The sequence below is a fragment of the Danaus plexippus genome (genome assembly GCF_018135715.1).
Source record: "Danaus plexippus chromosome 16 unlocalized genomic scaffold, MEX_DaPlex mxdp_23, whole genome shotgun sequence".
NCBI lineage: Eukaryota > Metazoa > Arthropoda > Insecta > Lepidoptera > Nymphalidae > Danaus > Danaus plexippus.
The window spans coordinates 1031501-1052734 of record NW_026869851.1 but is presented as its reverse complement, the minus strand read 5'-3'; the positions used below and the strand labels follow the sequence as shown (position 1 = coordinate 1052734).

The 21234-nt window shown below is 28.5% G+C and overlaps 1 protein-coding gene across 1 annotated transcript in view; it reads right to left on the bottom strand.

Annotated features, from left to right (window-relative positions):
* Positions 1 to 19717, bottom strand: part of LOC116771704 (thrombospondin type-1 domain-containing protein 4-like) — a 61670-nt gene extending 41953 nt beyond the window's left edge. Inside the window, exons 1-2 of the mRNA XM_061528233.1 lie at positions 19653 to 19717; positions 9872 to 10053 (exon numbers count right to left, since the gene is read on the bottom strand). Of these exons, the coding sequence (XP_061384217.1) occupies positions 9872 to 9906 (35 nt within the window). The 5' untranslated portion in view covers positions 9907 to 10053; positions 19653 to 19717. The remainder of the gene's footprint in view (positions 1 to 9871; positions 10054 to 19652) is intronic.
* Positions 19718 to 21234: the final 1517 nt, after the last annotated feature.

Here is a 21234-nt window from a genome sequence, read left to right as displayed (position 1 = left end):
GTAATTTTTGTTTATCGTGTAACTATAAAAGTCTGTACAGGAAGATATAAAAAAGTTATTTAGAATATCGGACGCTTCCTAGAAAAAAACTTTCTTATTTTTTTAATGATTATTTGACATTGAATACAGATTTTTTAACTAGTAGGTACAATACACGTTATATTATCTATGTATCAAAAGTAAATTATAATATACCTACTATGATTTTATTTTTAATCTAGTACAGTTAGTTTAGACGTAATTATTAAAATATTTTATTTATATGGACAAAAATATTTTCATTAATTTAATAATATATATTACGACAGTTTATAAAATCCAACTTTGAGCATACATTTTAAACATTCTGTTATAAGTTAGTATTAGACGGAGAACTTGTCATGTTTCTGAGAGTTATCGTCTTGAGTAAACGAAAGAATTCCTAGAAATTAAGTAATTTCTGTTCCATTGCAACACAAACATATAATATATTTCGCACGTTAATTATATTTTGTTATTGCATATTAATTTATGACTTGTTATTTAAATTCAAAATTATAAATAATTATATATAAAATTAATTTATTGTTCACTTTTGCAATATAGCGTCCTTATGTTCGATTTTCGTCAGCGCTTGAGTTTGTGAAGACGCTCTACACATGTCTTTCATCCGATTTAATTTATCCCAAGTTTATTTAAAACTGTCTCTCCTCGAATTTAATTTAAGACCTAATCTTATTTTATGTCAAATATCTTTTATACGCCAAATTCATGACATTTATAAAATTATAATTTTTATGAATGTAACTTTATTTTAAAGTGTCTGTATACTGTTGTGCAATATTTAAAAATTTGTAATAGTTTTGTATGCCAGTGAATTTTTAAGCAGCAAATTTAAAATGAAACAACGTAAGCTGAGAACATAAGGTCATGGTGGTCAATGCGTGGTGCCAACACGATGCGCGCGATTGAACCGTGTAATGAGTGTTTACTAAAACAACATTACAATGCAGATAACTACGAGCGTTATGTATACGAATTTAATGCACACGCGACAGTGACCTTTATAAACACAGGTTAGGAATCTGAATTGCGTAATAGTTTTATCAGGATGTAAGTTTGTATAAATAACGATCGGGGATCGTGTTACGTTTCCTTTCCACCGGGATCAAATCGTTCCCAGAAACGGATTATATTCGACGATTTAAATTAAAAATGCAATTAACAATAGAGTAAACTTTAACAATACCATCCGGCCGAAGTCACATACGCTTCAGTTCAAAGGAATTACACAGAAAGTCCGAAATAAAAATGGGTTGTTAAAAAACGCTTCAATACATTGTGACAAATTGCACCATATGAACTAAAATTATAATCCTCTTTGCTGTAATTTGTCCGTTAAGCTGATTAAGACGCGTGTCTTTTGTTAATACAAAGCGCCCGCTTGTTAACACGCCCAACTCCGTTCTGACATTTTGTATATAGACGCAATTAATATTAGATTTACTATTGTTAATTTGTGTCACGTTGCGTTTGTTTTTATTTTACATACATTTGATATAAGAAGGTTTTATGATTGAAGATTCTAAGATTATCTGTGGTACTTATTATATTGATATAAGTTTTTAAACGACTTTTATGTCACTGTCACTCAATATCTCTTTTATTCAGTATTAATTCATGAATACAAATGATATATTATAATTTTTTCAATATTTTATTTTATTATAATTGTTTAGTTTTTTTTGTACAACTTATTTTTAAATAGTTAGTATAAACGTCATTGAATGACATTTGTATAACATCCATTAAAGTGACATTTGACCAAAGAGTATTTAATGTTTCTATATGAAAACGCCGTGTGTCTCACACTAATGCACAAAATTAAACACGTTCTATTTAAATACATAAAACTAATAGACTATATGGATTTTGTCGATCGTATAATATCAATAAATTTTGCTAAAAACAGAAATACAAATCGTTATGATGCAGTCAAACACTAAAATAAACTATAATTATACTAATTATTTGCAACAAGCCCCGTCGTATTAAAAGCAATTAAATCGATATATTTGATTGATGTGTGATTTATAATCTCATGAGCACATCCAAGTTAAATGGTCCATAACGAACAAACATTATAATGCCAAATTGTATAATCTGTTGTTATTATTCTTTTATTTTTGGCACTGTGGACAGGATAATAATATATTACCAACGAAATGAGAACGAATCCGCATTCAAATGTTAGTTTACGTTCGCGTTTTCACAGCAGTCCCTACTAAATTTAATTACAATTCGATAAAGTGTGTCACCATACAATCAGCGCTGAATGTATGTCTCTATGGCCTATATCTGTGTCTGGTGATCCGAATAGTCGCGCCCGTGTTGCGACACTAAACACAAAGCACCAGTGTATCACTTGTACCATAGACAATGAATATGTATGGGATTAGTATTACAGTTTCGCTGTTTGATATTTCCATATATGGGAACTAACATTTGTATCCTTACAGAAACCTTGTTGATATTTTTAGTGACGTACAATACAAATATGAATTTAAATTCTATTTTAGCTAGCGTATAGGAATTACTTCTGATATAAGAGGTCAGTAATGAAGCTACGGAAATCGGACGGGATACGGAATATTGACTTTGGCTGTTTAATAATGTAGACTAAAGAATATCGCATTAAATTTAATCTGTGTTCAATAACTGATACACGTTGTACAAAGACTGCTTGAATATATAATTAATATCAATGAATAAACTGTAAAGAATTTTTAACTAAGTCAAAATATTTTCTATGAAAACATTAAAGAAATTTATTTTCAGGCAACGGGGCTGTTTCATGGTAATTAGACATGTCATTCACATTTTGACACGAATACTGTACGATAGCTCACTTGACCAAACTGTGTTGAACAAAGACCTCATTACATTCATATAATAAATAAATACATTAATAATACAAACACGATAAACAATACACTTTATAGATAGAGTTTGTGACAAGAAAATTCGATTTTTAAATCATTAATCTGTCAAAATGTAGATTAAAAAATGTGTGACATTAATTTGTACCGTCTTGTTATTTCTAAACGAAATTGAAAGATTAAAGGGCATCCGGCGGCTAGTACAAAGGCTATCCCCCATTCAAAGTTCAAATATTTTGACTCTTAATGAACTTTAAAAAATTCAACGTTATGCAATGGCCAGTGAATGAGAGCTTTAATGTGGTTAGTGAAGTTCCAACCGGTAGCATGTCAGAATCGATTAGTGATGGTATTTAGCGGCAGGTCTCGCTGCATTTCAAATTATATTATCCAGGGCTGCACTTTCAGTCGTTCTACGTCAAAATGACAAATGACATTTCAGGGTTTATACATATACTTCTTGTAAGAAATTCTATAATTGTCATTGTTACTGACAAATATATATTTTTTTATGAATTTGATAATATTGTCACTACTTTCGAACGAAGAAAGAACAAAATATGTACTTACTTTTCTCATAATTTAAAATCATATTTTACTTTGTTTGAATTAAAGAAATTAAAATCATTGTACTATCTCAAATAAAACCTCGTCGCAAGTGACCTCAAATCATAAAAAAACATATATGACCATCAATTAAATTCCTTATAAATTCCGCACATAAATACATATTAAACAATTCAAATGTATGTATGTATATAAGTTGGTTATGATGAAAACGACCTTGAGGCTATGGTTGACAGGTTGTTGACCACTGTATAATTTAGCACACACAGATTTTTTACTACAATATCATTAGCATTTCATTTTAGACAAAACTACACACGCAGAGAAATTCGGTATTGACGTTGATTTATTGTATGCTTTTGTTAGGAAAAATTATTGTACGTAAATTTTTTTTTTTTGGATGACGCAGAAAAATTATTACTTTAAAATATTATTTTTTATATATATATTCAAGGTTGTTATAAATAACTTAAAATCTTCCAACTTCGTATTATTTAAAACAGTCTAGATTTCTAACAAAAAAGATATTAATTGCATATTTTAATCAAATCACAAGCACATTAAAATCGTTCCAAAGTCATACTATTCACTGCGTTATCAGGTATAAATAGACCTCTTACCGGAACAACATAAGTAGCTCTCAGTTGCACAACGATCATTCTATTTCATGTACATTTCATTAAAAGCAATAACAGAGTTACAGCTTCCTTATAACACAATGGTTTTCAGCAATTTATTAACGCCTATATCATAGGGCAATTGGACATCTGCATCAGCTGGGTCCTGGTTAAGTCACTATGTTCATTTTATAGATAACATGTTCGTTTGCAATCATATATAAAATTGTTTTAGTATTATAAAAGCTTTTAAAATTGACTACAGATTATATTCAGTCACATAATAATTGTCATACTTTAAAAATTTCAGTGACTTTTCATGTGAAACCGAATTAAATTTCAACTACTAAATTAAGGCCATATAAAAGTTTTACAAGCGTGACGTCACAGTCGAAGGCACTCTTCATTGATCATTTAATATATACTTTGGTAATATCTATACCAGAACAAACGACTAACGTTTCTAGATATGGAAATCATTTGGAACTTCATTTTCAACAATCAAATTCAATTAAACTATTAATTTTTCAAAATTTCCTTTTAAATTTCGGCTTTTGAACGTAGCTCTAGTAATATCCATCCGATTTATATATTTCAAATACACTTCGTACATAACATTCAGATTACAGGCTGTATATTTTAAATTGAATATTGTTATGATTAAATTTTATTAGCTATATCACAACCAGTTCCGTGTAAGTATGATAAAGAATTTACGATTTGTTTCAAATCTATACATAAAACGCCACCCATGGAGCCCAAATCATCGACCGTCCTTATAAACATACCTATTTAATGTTATTATAACAATAAAACAGTGCATTATTAAGATTATTGCGTTTTATTATGTTGAATTATTTCAAGAAATAGTTGTACGTAAAATATTTTTTTTTTTAATTTATTGAATATTGTACAGCACCGGTCATAATTATCTAATATATGTACGTTATACGTATTCTAAAGCACTCACAAAAAACATCACTAAAAGACATGACTACGATATTTTAAATTCGTTATAAAGCTAATTGAATGTTTTAGTTTTGTAAGCGATGAGTTAAGTGATTGTTACTAGTGTTTTGTATAGTACTCACGCCTTACAACATGTGTGTATAGTCACACTAGATACGCAGCGTTTCCAGTTTGTAATAATAAATGTTTACACAGGGAAGAAAGTTGAAAGAACTGAAGAAAGATGAAAGTTGGTTTAAAAGAATTTATAAGACGAAATTATTATGATTATTCTTATTCATTAAATTAGTTAGTATCTCTATAGCAACAGATTTTTATTATAGATTTTAATTTCAGGAACAAGGTAGGTAATTATAATGTGTTCGTCTTATCCAGAAAAATTCCTACACCACTAATAAATAAATAATTATTGTCTATTAGAGTCCATTATAAAAATATATCATTTTGTAACACTTTTCCTAACACAGTAATTATTATTTTTTTCAATGTCCCTCTTTTATGACACTTTAATTTACTTAAAGATAAGCTAAGCTAAGTAAATAGCGTAATATAAATATTTTTTTATTTAAACAATACTTATAAGGATTATTATAGGTGCAGATCCCATCGTTTTACAAAAAATTGTCATTAACGAAGAGTTTCAAGGAATGTTCTCAACAAAACCGATCCATTTGAATGCGCTACACAGAGTGTCTATTGTTAGCTTAGAGGCAACGGTTTAAGGAATTAACACAATTATATTCTTTCTCTATGGATGGTGCGTGAAACCTCATTATTTTATGGATGGCAACAATATAGCGTAATATTAATATTTATATAAAGAGTTCATAATAAGTAAGAAAATCAATAAAATAATATAGATTATTTTGTGGTTAAGTTACAGCCAGAAGTTTAGGGAAATAGTGAAACTGATATTAAAGTAAAGTTTTGCCTCCAAATAATTTAAGGAACGAAGATTTTTTCCTCGTTATACAAAACCAAAACTTGCATCAAGCAGCTCAGCAGCAATTAACCCATTGTTAACAAAACCATTAATCAAATTTAATAAATATAATTCATACACTTTTTTACATATCAAAATGGCGCCTGCTTCGCCACTTGAGCTATTAAACGTTTATTATATAAATTATAAAACGCTCATTCATCATATTAGAGAATTTAAAAAAAGAATCTTGTTATTTAACCTGTCAAAGGACGCACATGTACGGCTTACAATTATTAATATGCATTGAATAAAACACAAAATCTTTTTCATAACTTATATACGGCATTAAATCCACTGATATTTTTTGCTTCAGATTTCACGTTTATTAGGTCACGGGCTCTTCGGAATGAGTCGTCCCGCGGGGCTGAGGATCGGTAGAAATTTACTTAAAATTTTACTCATTCACAGCAAGTGCCACTTCAGTCAACCTCGCTGTACAATTTTACTTGAAATTTATAAATTTTATTTACAGATTCGTTATATCCACTGCAACTGCGAACTTGGACAAATGTTATTAATGAGTTACAATTACTTAATGAGATCTAAGACTTTCGCGAGTATTTATTTAAATTAAACTAATATTTTTCGGATTACAACGTGTATTTTATTATTTTGTACCGTACCTGCCCGTGATCACGGTTGCTACAAAGTAACCGAAACATCGGGAGGATGTAGTGTTTTAAAATAATAAAATACGCGTAGTAATCCGTTAATAGTAGTTTCCTTTATACAACGCTATTTATTTTAAAAAAGTTTTATATAAATTCACAATCAATACGTATATATTTATATTAATGAAAGCCTCTTAACAATATAGATATTGTAGCTAGAGCTACTGAAATACCGATACTTTTTCAGTTTTTTTCTACAAACTTAACTTCCAATGTTTAAAATAAATTATACGACAAACAACCAATATCAACGGTTTATTAATCAAATAACAGTTGTGAAAAAATGGTGCGTTAAAAATTTTTTCGTTATGAAAAAAACTATATACTTATAAATTGATGCATTAAGTTAAGTAGGAAAATACTTAAACTAAGGCAAATTATTTCAAACATATTTCTACTAATTTACAATTAATTTTTTTTCATTACATATCATTGGTCAAAACAATCACAGTGGACATTTTACTCAATTACAACGAATCAGTTCGTCACATTCAATTTATATCAACTACGCCTGTGGTCTGATACATCTGGAAGCTTAGTTTCAAACGACACAACAGGCGGGTTATTATTTTGAATTTAGAAAAAAAAAAAATCTTTTAATTGTTTAAAATGCCGCCATTATTACACTTGATATGCAATTATAATAGACTCAAGTAGGTAATCATCGGTTGTTTATTGCGTGCACTTATTTTATATTAAAATATATATTTAAGAATTCGAACTTTAAATTATGTATTAAATAAGATAAAATATTTTTAATATTTCGTGCCAGTTATAAATTAAATATATTAAAAATATTGCAACTCAAAAAAGTATGACTACACAAAGAGTTTTAATTACACTGATTAACAAATATATTATTCACGTTTATTCAAAACCGGTTACATTTATATCGTCGTCGTGCAAGACATGGCCTAAAATTTTTCTTCGTTCAAATTTCACAGCTTACAAAATTAATTTCACAATAATCAAGGGTTTATTGATATCTATAAAATAGTAATAGAACACGTTTTCCGTTCAGAAAACTGTTGTTGAACCATAAATTTGAATATTATCTTTTTATCATCGAATGTAAGATATTTGTCACAGAATGACTAAAATGATAATATAATATGCTTACATATTGTTATTTTTAGGACGTACAAAAAACTTTATATTTTATTATTTCCTGCTATTTAAAGCTCTTTAAATGACACAAATTTGTCACCATATTTCGCTTGTGATAAACGCTAGGAATTTCGGTTCTCGCTCGACCTTAAATGTAACATAAGTAAGCGGTGTCCGAAATGTATGCTCGTAACGAATGAATTAATTCGCTTATCATTTATAAGTTAATTAATCAAGTTTTTTATCCATCGAATAGCTATATTGATTAGATCAGAATTATTGAACAAGTCTCTCAAAAGAGACGCAATATGTTTTATACGTATTTGACAATTGGTTACGGGAATTCTAATGACTATTATGTTATGAAGTCACCATGGGAGGGGTTGGTATTAGGTCATCCTGATATCCAAACAAGGCTTCCTCGTTACCTGTATTGGAGCTGATATTGAGAATACAGATTAAAAATAAACGATGCATATGTCTGACAGATAAAGAATAAATAAAAAAAATATATACTATTTATCTTCTGTATTGACAGTATCAAAAGTATATAATTATTTGCACTACATGTTTAATATAATATTGCTAAATATATTTTTCACAATAAGTCGACATTGACATACAACGAACGTAAACACAAGCGAATCTAACGCTCAGCGGTCATTAATCTTTACACGTTTGCAATTTCTAGAATGTGTCCAGCGATTCAATGGGCTGGTAATAAATAAAGACAGGTATTTTGACACCCCTGAACATTTCTCTAAGAAGGCTGTCCTCTGAGGCGATTCTAATTTCTTAGATAGCCCGTATCCCTAACTATAAATAAGACATTGATTAATGGTGTTAAGAGTTTCCTCTGTTATTCTTTTATAGATGTACATACAAATTGAAAATTATTGAAATTGGACGTCCTAGAAATTATTCTAACTATGTGTTAAGTCTTTTGGTTTATAAGCTAGCGCTGAAGTATGCAAATGTTAAATGAATTTTACCCATACTAAGTGCTATGTCCATGAAGTGAGTATAAACTCATTTTTTGTCCATGGTTGTCGCTATGAGATTTCTATCTGACCTTTGTACATCACGCTTATCAGATTAAGCAATCAACTTAATGATTTAATTAGTATCGAAATGCCAAAGTGCAATTAAGATATAAAAATGGTGGTAACGTCAAAGGAAAAGCGAAGTGAAATTGCATCGAGGCAACTATGTGTGAATACAAAGCTTTTCATAATAGACACGTGATATGTGGGCGAACTGTAAACGCGTCAAATCAGACTTGGTAATCTTTAATATTTCTGGACAGAATACAAGTCGAATTACTTTCAATTCATAGAAATGATAAGCATTATAAATGGGATATCTTTTATAAATCAGGTGGACAATAAATTGCCATTAGAGCAGGATCGCCCACGAAAATTGTGTATTTGTTAATATCAAGCACGCAATTAGGCAATTCGAAATAGCAAGATAGAAAGTTGTTAGTGCATAATGAATTGCAAATTTTTGATATCATTTGCGCGTTTTTAATACGTTACGTACTATAATTTTTCATAACTAAATTTCATACAAAGACAAAGGTTATGGTTTATCAAAATGTATCTTAACCTTTACAGCATTTAAGTAAACTTTCAATCGATTCATATTTCCAGCAATCGATTCCAATCAATTTATTAGGTTTCTGTATTCCCACAGGCAAAGCAACCGTCATATATTTTTAGAACAACATTAATCATACATCAAGCGATGATAGTAAGCTATGTAAGTGTCAGTCTAATGTTCAACAAGTCCGATATACCATTAATTCAATTTAAAACTGTTTTATGATTACATTTTCTATTTTATTTGTTTATGAACGTAGTAAATGTCACATGTAATATTATTGGATGTAATAAATAAATACGATAAATTAAATGATTTGTACGACTTCTGCGTCTTTTAATGTATTTAAGCTTAATTGATAGAGGTTTTTGGAATTACTGAGGTCGATCTCGTTTCTGATGTGCTATTAATAGTGTTTGAATCATTTATACTTACATAGAGATGAAAAAAATACACCTACGGTGTCCCATGGCTCCGTCAAATCACTAACTTAGCACTGTATATTGTCAATGAACACTTATAAACACTTCACACTTTCGGCGAACGGCTGTTAATATTCTCTATTGAATTACGTGATATCGTCTTCAGTCATTTTCATCAATTCAGCTCATATATATCTGTAAAAATTAACAAGCCTTATAATAAAGGAAAAAAATCTAAACTTATACAGGCTTTAATATAGTAAAACGTTTTAAAAGGCAAATGTGAGCGTACGTTCATGCATCAAACGTTGACGTTCACAGAAATCCCTTTCATTCCAACAAAATCAGCGGAATTTTTTGTTGAAAGCTAACAAGCTTTCTGCCAGCCACATAAAACGAAAAAAGCCAATGCAGTTTGACATACAAACTTTAGGCGTTACGAAAAACTGTACCAATAAACAAGCTATTCAGACTCAGCGCGTGTTTCCCTTTTGAGTGCTGGAACTAAAAATAGAAAAAAAGCCAATGATCCATCAATATCTGACGTAAAACAAATACCTAAGTTTTAAATCGTGCTGAGAGCGTTGCTTCCCACAACGTTAACTGTCTACCGGCGATTTAATTGTTTTGGATTTGACGAATGGATAATTGAGTTAGAGTAAGTAAAAACTATAAAAATTTTTTGCTTATATTTCTTACAATATACTTTAAACTGTTAACAACATTAAGGTTAACTTGTAAAATAGAATTATACCTCTGGCTATATGAAGTTTTTGTGTTATGTTTATATAATATTTATGTGTATTGAATACACGTATTCTAAGGTATTCGGAAATAAAACATATTCTATATGTTTTAATCCACCTATTCAGTTAAATCTCAGTAACTTTATCGACATTGACGAAAATTTCTACTAATAAAATTTTATTATAATAACAACTTAGCACAGGAAAGCCTTGATATTAAAGAAATATATATAATGAGATTAATAATTACAATAAAATAAAATTTTAAAATTATAAATAAAAGTAAAAATTGTTCTAATTAAAACTGTTTCATTATTCAACCTATGCATATAAAAATATCTATCTACAACATCATTAATACTATTCCGATTTACAAATAAGACGCGCATATCAACTTTGATGTTGTAATCGACAGCGTACAAAAATATACGTATGTGATTAATACACGAACAGTAAACAGTGAAAGAGAGTTATATAGTAAATGATTTATGATTATTAATATCCGACGTGTTAACACTTTACCGAAACCTTAAGATGTATTTATTAACACAGCGCACTCCGGCTTCCGAACCCATAGACAATGACAGAAGATTAAAACTTGTCAATATACAAATTGAAACGTCAAAATTGATTTGTTATTATAGCGTTCGAGTCGCTCTTTAGTGTTTAGAATAATTGAGTTACACTTACAACCTGTCCGCATCGTTTGTTACACGACTTAGCGTATATCACAAATCTTAACTGATTGTAAGTTATGTACGAAATAGAGGTAATTTGTGTAGGCTGTTAACTTGATTAGTATTTTTGAAAGGTTTTGTTCAAGCTCAATAAATTTTCAAAAAGTTATTTTGTCTATGGTGCGTAAGGTTTTGTTTTATTATTTTTTTTAAACATCTAAAAATATGTACATGCCTTTCATCCCGACCCATTTCATTCTAGTCGGCTTGCTGCGAATTCCCATAGATTATGCATTTTTTATCGGATAAACAATTTATGCGTAGTGACAAGACGGTGAAAGAGATTCTGAATTTAAATTTTAAATATATGCTAAAATGATCCTCGGAACATAACTGTCCTAGTGAAGGTTATATGGTTTATGATATGGAAAGTATTTTGAAAACATCTTTAAAATGAAACATTCTTATTATGTAACTTTTAACTGTCAATTTTATTGACTTATTAAGGTTTACGACTATTTTTAAAGTAAAATATTTTTCTTTTAAAAATGTACAATAGGTGTCTATAGTTTATTTAACGGATTTGATACTGAACATGGCGCCCATCAAGTTTTCATTATAATCAAAACACATACATATTCTAATACCACATTAACATAAAATATAACGACATTTATTGTATTTGTAACGTCGTCAAGATGCATTAATTTAAATTAATTTTAAATGAGACCGTTAAATCAAAATCAACCGTTTTATTTTTAGCGACACATTTACAATAAAGATCGTATTAAGTTTAGAAAGTCGATAGTTTGCGGTCAGAGCCGTCATGTCGATATCGAATGAACTGAATGAACTGAATGAATGAATTACATTTTAAATTCTAATGAACAAAACAAAACCAAACAGGTCATGGCTAAGATTGCGTCAAGTGACAGCACACTTGTTTCTAATATTCCCCTCAGTTATTTGTGCAAGTACTCGGAATTCCTCATATTATATATCATTTGGATTAATTTGAAAGTGAAACTGATTACTTATAAAGTTCAAGAGCCTGTTTCCAACGGAGACGTGACAAAATCACTCTAGAAGCATTTTCAAATGACGATAAAATACATTTGAAAATTTGTCGTTATTTTTTCCATAGACTTACCGCTTTTTAAAATAAAATTACAACTATATATCTATTACAAAATCTTTTTTCCGCATTCTTCACAATTAAAATGGTAACATTATCAGTGAAACTATTAATCAGTGCGCGGATCAGATTTCAGAATATGATCAATAACAGCCAAAATGACATTTAAACGGAAATAGAAAGTTCTTGTTTAGTCTGTCAGATGTCATATCAGTTTTTGACTTATGTCAGAAAAACAGCACCTGCTACCACAAACATAACAAGGTGTCAATGCCACAGATTATGGTTAATTTCATGTATTCTAATTTTAATTAGATTATTTCATCTAATTTACTTTGCACTACGGCATAACTTTAATTTTTAAGCTTTAATTAATAGAACAGACAATTTTTATCCTTGTTTTATAGCCTTAAGAAATTATTACGTACTCTTCAAATTAGTAGATTTCGAGTAGTCAACATCGTGTTGAAAATACCTTTAAGACCAGTGGAATTCATTTTATATAAGTTAAAAATTTATATTGTATTTAAACTTATTGAAAGTTCCAAACGTTTTAATATTAAAAAACAATAAAATATATTTATCTCCTTAACTAAAAGCCTAGTTTGATACAAAAAATATAAAATGCTAATAACCTATAAAATATTTATGCTAATAAGTTTTTTATATGTTCCAGTCGCCTACAATGACCACATAATGGCCATAACGATACCATCGCATGCAAATTTGTTAATAGTTGTGAAAAAGTAACCACCCACACCACAAGATAGAAAATTGTATAAACGAAACAAAGCGGAATAAGTAACTCAAAAAGTTCTTACATAAAATAGAAATAGTTTAGTGACTTAACATTTCTAGATTATTCCATTTTCTTTTTAATTTTATAATTAGTACAACCAAAGATTCTAAGGATAAATTATTACTATACGTTACTCTATATTTACCGTTTTGTAAAAGAAAGGATCAAACTGAAAAGGTTGTTTATAAACTGATATAAAAACAAGGAACGAAATAAAAATTCAAACGGCAATCGCAAAACGGCCGCGGTGTATTTATTTCTATTCAAATAACTTTACTAGGAATAGATTGTTGCATTCAATGCGTAATAAAATCGAAGTAACAATACTACAATCTATATTAATTACATCATTGAGTATTATATCTATTTACAACGTATTTATGAATCAGGTGATTGGTCAATGTTACATGCGGTATGCTATTTTGAGAGCAAGAGTAAGGCCATATTGGCAGAATGTTGTAGACAAAATATTCAACGTCCATTTTGTGTTTTTGACAGTTGTACGAATATTGACAACATAGTTATTAATTGTAACTGACTCATCAAACCTAACGAAGACATTTACGTTAATACTAAATATTTTAACACGTTTTTATCTAATAACAACTGATGTTGGGATATAAAAAAATATACATAATACAATCGAAACAAATATTTTGAAGAAAGAATTTCAAAAAGACGTATAATTTTTGTAAGATGAAAACAACATTATTAATTATACGAATTCATTACATATTTCTCTAGCTATTTAGAACTTCTATTCAAATAATAATGATGTTCCTATTACTAAAGACGAAGTAGCTAAAATGAAAACCTAGGTTAAGAAAACTTTTAATTTTTTCTTTATACAAGTATTTTGAAATACTGAGTTTAAAATAGCATAATATTTTTAATGAACGGAATGCATTGTCTCAGGACGACGCCGTGGTGGCGCAGAAACCGTAGAATTAATAATAATTGGTTAGCTCATAAAATTACTTGTACAATTAAAGGGAACGCTGAAATATCTAAAGGCAGCTTTTCTTTCATTTACACCGCATTACTTCATAGCTTTGTTTAAGTTGTAAAGAAAAATTTAAAGTTATAATACATACCTATATTGCAATAATAATTTCCTAATATATTATAAATATTGCAAGAAAAGGCAAAACAATGCACATGTCACCAATATTTTAAAAGCACCTAATAGGAAATTGTGACATGCTTTAACAATTGTCCAGCACCGAATAAACAACTGTGTAAATAATGAGACTGCCATGAACCAATTTACAGTATAAATAAAGACAAGCAAGAAGGCTATTTGTCAAACATATAGCGAATTTTACACAGACAAAACAGCAGTTGACAGTGTATAAATAGCTCATTGCATAAAAATCACTTACACGTCATAAAAAAAAACGAATCCAAACACCAGATTTAGTAATCTGAATATTCAATCGAAAAGTGTCAGTATATTGTTTATGAAGTGATATTTTTGTCTTTACATACGAGAAAATTGATATCCGAATAATTTATTAAGCGAAAATGTGCTTTAATTGTTTCGAAATAAAGTACAAAACTGTATAACAATTCAAATTAGCACTGTCGGTATCATAGAATGATTAGAAAGATTAGGTTACATTATGTAACTTTTATCTCACTTTACGTGTTCTATTTCCTTAGACGTTATTTTGGTGGCTTATCAAGAGTGTGCATTGTACTGTTTGTATGACAACTATGAGTCGTTTACAGTGATATTAACAAATTTAAATATCAACCGTAATTCATATTAATGAAACCGAAAGGTTTTATATCAATATTTATATATATCTTATAGATTGAGCCTGTTAATTTTTATCGGTTTAATTGTAGTTATTTCCGCTGTATTTGAGTTTAAAAACATATTGCTAGTAAATAAAAATAAAATAAATGAATCGATCGATATTTTTCATTTCAAATTTCAATTACCAAAAATGGCATGGATACGCCATCCGAATTCGGAGACTATTTTATTTACCATACAATATCTGTTTTGCATATGAATTAAATTGGGGCGCTGAACAGTTAAAACGAACCTTATATAGGTAAATATTGCGCTAACTTAACTCTTGCATCTTAACTTTGAATGCAGTTGGCTATTTAGCGTGCCTTTTGAAAATTTTTACTGAATCGCAAAATCTCGCTTTATATTCCTAATGCTTCTCACAATGTATTTTTTTTTTACTTCACTACAATTTTATGCAAGCAACATCTTTTTTATATATCTTAAAGATTTAAATAAAAACTTCGTGTCATTAGATTAATTGAAATATAGGAAAAAAATTCGTCTTGTATACTATAAAATATCTTTTTCGTAAAACATTTATTTGTATGTATATAAAAGCTTGGCATTAATTAAGTTATTAATTGGAAGGTACACAATCATAATATGTTATTTTATTTCATTAATCAATTACGTTTAAACGAACAGACCGTAGTAACGTCTTGTTCGCTTAATTAATTAACTTGCCAATTAATTGATTTGTCCTTCCGTGAGTTTTTACGTCATCAATATACATTCAGATATGTTTGTATAATTTCACATTTTCAAATTAAATTATACGAAATTACATTGTTAAAGTAAATATGCTTAAGACATAACTGGTTAGGTTTGTATTAAAGTTCAACTGAGAGTAGTTAAAATTTAGTACAAATAATCAAGGAAAAAATAAACACAAACACACACACACATACACATATACATTATAAATATATATATATATATATATAAATATATATATATAAAGTGAATGAAGTTCTCAGTGCATTAAAAACTAACCGCGTTTATATATCATGTCAGACACGTGTCGCAAGAACCTGATACTTTTAACTCTTTCTCACTGTCCTGATAACAGTAATTGGGTTATCATGAATAATTTACTTGGTTTACTCATACAATAATTAATAGAATTAATATTTTACTGTCCAATACATGAACTATATGATGTATTTTTTATACATGAAATAGTTCAGCTTACATAATATTAATTCTTAAAAAAAAAATAACTCTATTAGACTATCTTTTGGACATTAATGAGTAATATTATCCTTACAGTTGCTAATCAAGAAAATTATAAACTAAGAACGTAAAAAGAAAGTTGATCGGACAGACATCAATGTGTCAAGTTTTCAACTTACTCGATTCCCGCTGACTTGGAGGTGTGTTCAAAATTATATTTAATTAAGAATTACAAAAAAAAAATTAAGTAAAGTTAGTTATATTTAAAAAAAGAAAATGGTGTTACGAAACTTAACCATGGATGCAATCTGTCAAACTTAAGACATCTGACATTTAAATTTATTTAATAATCTGGTATTAATTTCAATATTGATGACATAAATGCCATATTAAGTACGGTTTAATTTACAAAAAAAAAAAAACATCGTCACAATTTTCACGTAAGCAAAACAATCCATCATTCTGCCGAACAGTGAGCTTAAGCTGTCAGACTTTCTTTCAGGTTGATAGGAATTTAATATTTATTTAATATAATTTCTGTTTTTAAATAATACTTCATGTTAATAAAACATTTTTATCTTGAACGCTTACGAGTTTATACACGAAATGCAGTTATGTAATTTTATATGAATTATAAAACAGTGTAACTAGTTATTTGGCATTTGTATATATATACATCGAGCATTTATTTATCTTTATTAATATAAAGCTTACGGCTTTCTCGTTATATATGTTTTTTTCTTTTTATAATAACGCATATTACTAGTTAGCAATCAACATTGTGACATAATTGTCACTTGTTAGACTTGCAATTGCAAAAATTCTAATGGATGCGTGAGAAAAATGTTGCCAATTTATAATGACCATGAATTCTATTGCGTGGTTTAGATAAAAATAATCGTTAACCTTCTATTATTTATCATCAACTATTTCCGGATTTATGATAAAATTAAACGAATGGCTATATCCGTTTTATTTATAAACACACCAAATAGTTTAACCTAATTACAATGACTTTTGTTTGTTTCAAATCAACAGTTAAAATTGATTTTGTAAGTGTAAAATATGTATAAGTAAAGTATTTGAAAATTCTATTAAAGAAATAAAACTGATATTTTCGGATTTATTACGCGATTTTAATGAGAACCTCATCTCTTCTGCCCGTGATCACGGTTGCTGCAAAGTAACCGAAACCTCGGGAGTTAGTACTTTAAATAATTAAAATCTTAGTTTTGACACAATGAGTACTCGCGGGAGTCTTAGATCTCATTAACTGTATGAAAGGATATTTTGTAAATAATCTAGCAAATGATCTCAGTGTTAAAGAGCTTTAAAATCTGTTGTAAATATTTTTATAAGTTCACAAACACCATTTGGGAATTTTTATCAATGGATACCTTTCACCTCCAGCATCGAGGATGCTCAGGTACTAGGTACATCGACCTCGTATGTTTATCTTTTTACCTATTAGCTATTAACATTTAATAAACCGCTCATGAATATAGTTTGTCGCAAGATTTTACAAATAAACGATTTACTTAAGAACGTTGTAATATATACATTGTACAATGTACACAAAATGTCAAAGAACAAACAATAAAACAATGTTTATTATAAAATAATGGTTGATTCGAGATTTTCATGACCAACTTATAATCAAAAGGTAATTTGAACTTTAATTATATATGTTTTAAGGTACAAACTATTAATAATTTATGATAATGAAATATATATATTTTTCTCTCAAGAAAATTATTTTGAAGTGTGCTATTTGATAAGTTTAGAATTACGAAACAGTTTGCTTAACACAAGTTTGCTACACTACATACGAAACGTCTCCCGTTTGTCGATCAATAAATAGCCTTATATTTATAAAGTGAATAAATTTATGAATGGGAAACTTTTAACACTGCGTATGAAGTGACGGTGTAAATTGGGTTAAGCATACAGGTGTTCTAAGAGAACAGTAGGTAAATATTTTTGATCATATTCAACGCGTACACTGATTAATATACAAACTTTCCTACAGTATAGGAATCACGTTGGTATAAAATATTCTTGCCTCAAGGTATCCGATAGTATTAACTGTTGACAAGCTGCGGGTAGTGGACTATAAAATACAAAAAACTTATCACTTAATATTTCATTGGAAATAATTGATAATTTAAATTTTCAAGCTTTTAATAAATGTAGTTTTCAAGACGATTTAATTTTCTAAGTAAGTTAATTAACTTAACGAAGACGAAGCATATATAGAGATTTTTTTTGGTTGTATTTTTTGTCACACTTTTGACAGACTCCGTAAGTGGGTTAAGATAATAATATGTATATTTGAGTTTTTCAAACACACCACGAACGGTTTTAGAAACTGTTCGGCGAACAACAATATACAAATTATGAGAACATATACAAAAAAAATTAACAAAAAAACGCTTCGGTATAAAAATATTCGAACACAAACTTATAAATCTATAACTTATACGTTCAACAGTAAATTCAAATTTTATTGGAGTAAAAAAACAGCCAAGTCACAATTTCGCATAAGAACATAATCCTTTGTAACAAGCGTGACTTAATAACACTTATGTAACAGTTCATTGAACCCGAATAACATTTTTATTCAACTATTAGACACCGAAACCTTGATCTACGAATAAATAAGCTGAGTTTTATCTTTACGCTAATCGACACGAAACTGTTACAATTAGACTGCTAAAGATATGACGTCATTGTTGCTTCAGGAACACGCTTTTAAGATGCTATTAAGAATTAATATTTATATCTGCTTACGATTTTTCTGCCTTTAATTTATATATAACTCTGTTCTGTCCGTTTATTAAATAATTATTAATTACTTCATGAATATATACTACCCACAAAAATAATTTCTTTAACGTACACTTACGTCTTGAGAATAACGAGATCGAACAAAAATAAAATATTTAAATCTACTATATATTGATAAAAGTCATTTCCGAAACAATAATAAATTTTTTAGGACTTATTTTTCATATTAAATTATTAATATGTAAAGAAAAAAAGTATAGATAGTTAAAATTCTTTATAAATGTATATTGAAATACTTATCTTTGAAAAATCAATATCCATAACGTACGATATCGTTTGACTTATAGTAATCATAGTGTGAAAGCGCTGTAAAAACCATTTTATGACCTAGTATGTACTCGAATCACCTATATAAATTGCTACCCGAGAAACAACAACGATACGCAAATCGCAATTTGTACTCCCGTTGCATAATGTATCCTGCACCGTTATGAAAGCATTCGGTGTTAGCAAAAACCTAGCTTGCAAACAGATAAGACGAGGATGGATTATATAGAAAAAATAAACATCTCCAATGAACGAACATTATTATTGTTATCAGCGTGTATCTGTGGACCTTTAAACAGGGTTATTATTATCAACATAAAAGTATATTAAGCGAAAACAGACGTACCGTTGAAATCTGGTTTACATAAATTGGGCAACTTGGAAATATTGGAAAACATAACAACGTTCGGAAATTGCTGCAACAGATTCACAGTGAATATTTTAAAATTGGTATATAGTTATTTATAGATATGCTATGTGTATATATATTTTATTTATATTAAATTTAAAAATGATTAAATAAATAGAAGTAAATATAAGAGCTATATTTTGTATGAATGACCCAAACTATCTTTAACTAAACACAAGTTTGCACTGGTCGTGTAAAATATTAATTTTGTTGGATTAAAGATTAAAAAATATTCGATGACATTTGAGAAGCCGGAATTTACAAATTTAAGTTGATTTAATTTTTTTATATAAGCGTAAAATATTAGAACAATATTTTTTATATTCATACATCATACTGACCTCATGATTTCGGAACACTAAAAATCATTCACTCATTCACAAACAGAAAGCGGGAAAATTGGATGACAGGTTAGTTGATGCTTAGTTTTTTAGCGGAAGTCGCGTGAAAAAGGCATCGGTCCGTCGTACACGTCCGAACTCGAACGCGGGTCCAAGTCGACTATGCAGTGCTGGTGGCATAACTTACAATCGTATACACTTTTCCGATGCACGTGTTCCCAATTTCATATTCAGAACTGAAAAATTTCTTTTCGTTCCGAAATTGAATACATTTAGGTAATGTTAAAATTACCTCTATACCTTAGTTTGGTACTTGGATTTTGGTGATACATTTATTTTAATAGCGTTACATTAAAATGTAAAAACTATACATAAAATCTATTTAAAAAATAAAGATATCAAAGCTAGGCAGAAACAGATAAAACATTTTATATATATTTATTAAGAACAAAGAACTATTTCAGTTTGTGTGGTTAGAACATAACCAAAAAGAATTGTCGATTATAGTTAAATTAATAATAATAAAAAAAATATTGTTAGACGTATTTTTTTATTTAAATACATACATATTGAAAGTACGAAGTTTTTTTCATTATGAGATTTCTTTAGTTCGTAGATGTTGTTAAAATGTTTTTTATATAATATGTAAATGATATTTCAGTCATTCAGTTTTATTTGATTATCATATTAAAAGCTAGTGATTGTCATTTGACAAGTAAAGACAGATATTCGGTGCCTCTTGTAAATAAGTAAAAAAGTAATAATCACCATAAATAATAATGATATTGTAATACCGGGTCATGATTGTATATCCATAATTAAACCCACATTATTAAATATATTTTATATAACTAACTATTATTATATATTTTATAAATAACTTAAAACTTTGGTTTGGAGTTTCAAATTTCACGATTTTCTGTACTTTATCTTTTTGTTAAAGTTTGTAAATAAGTAATTAAAACTTTAAAACCTAAGTAAAATATTTTTTATGTTATTCTGAAATTATAAAATCTTGTACGTAATTAAATCCTTGATGGATAATACTGTCAAATAATAGTCATGGCGAAATTGTTGGTAAATATGTATGTAAAAAATAATATGTATTTGAACCTATAAAAAAATTCATTCATAATTAACATGCAAATATGTACAAACAAAAATATTCCAAAAACATT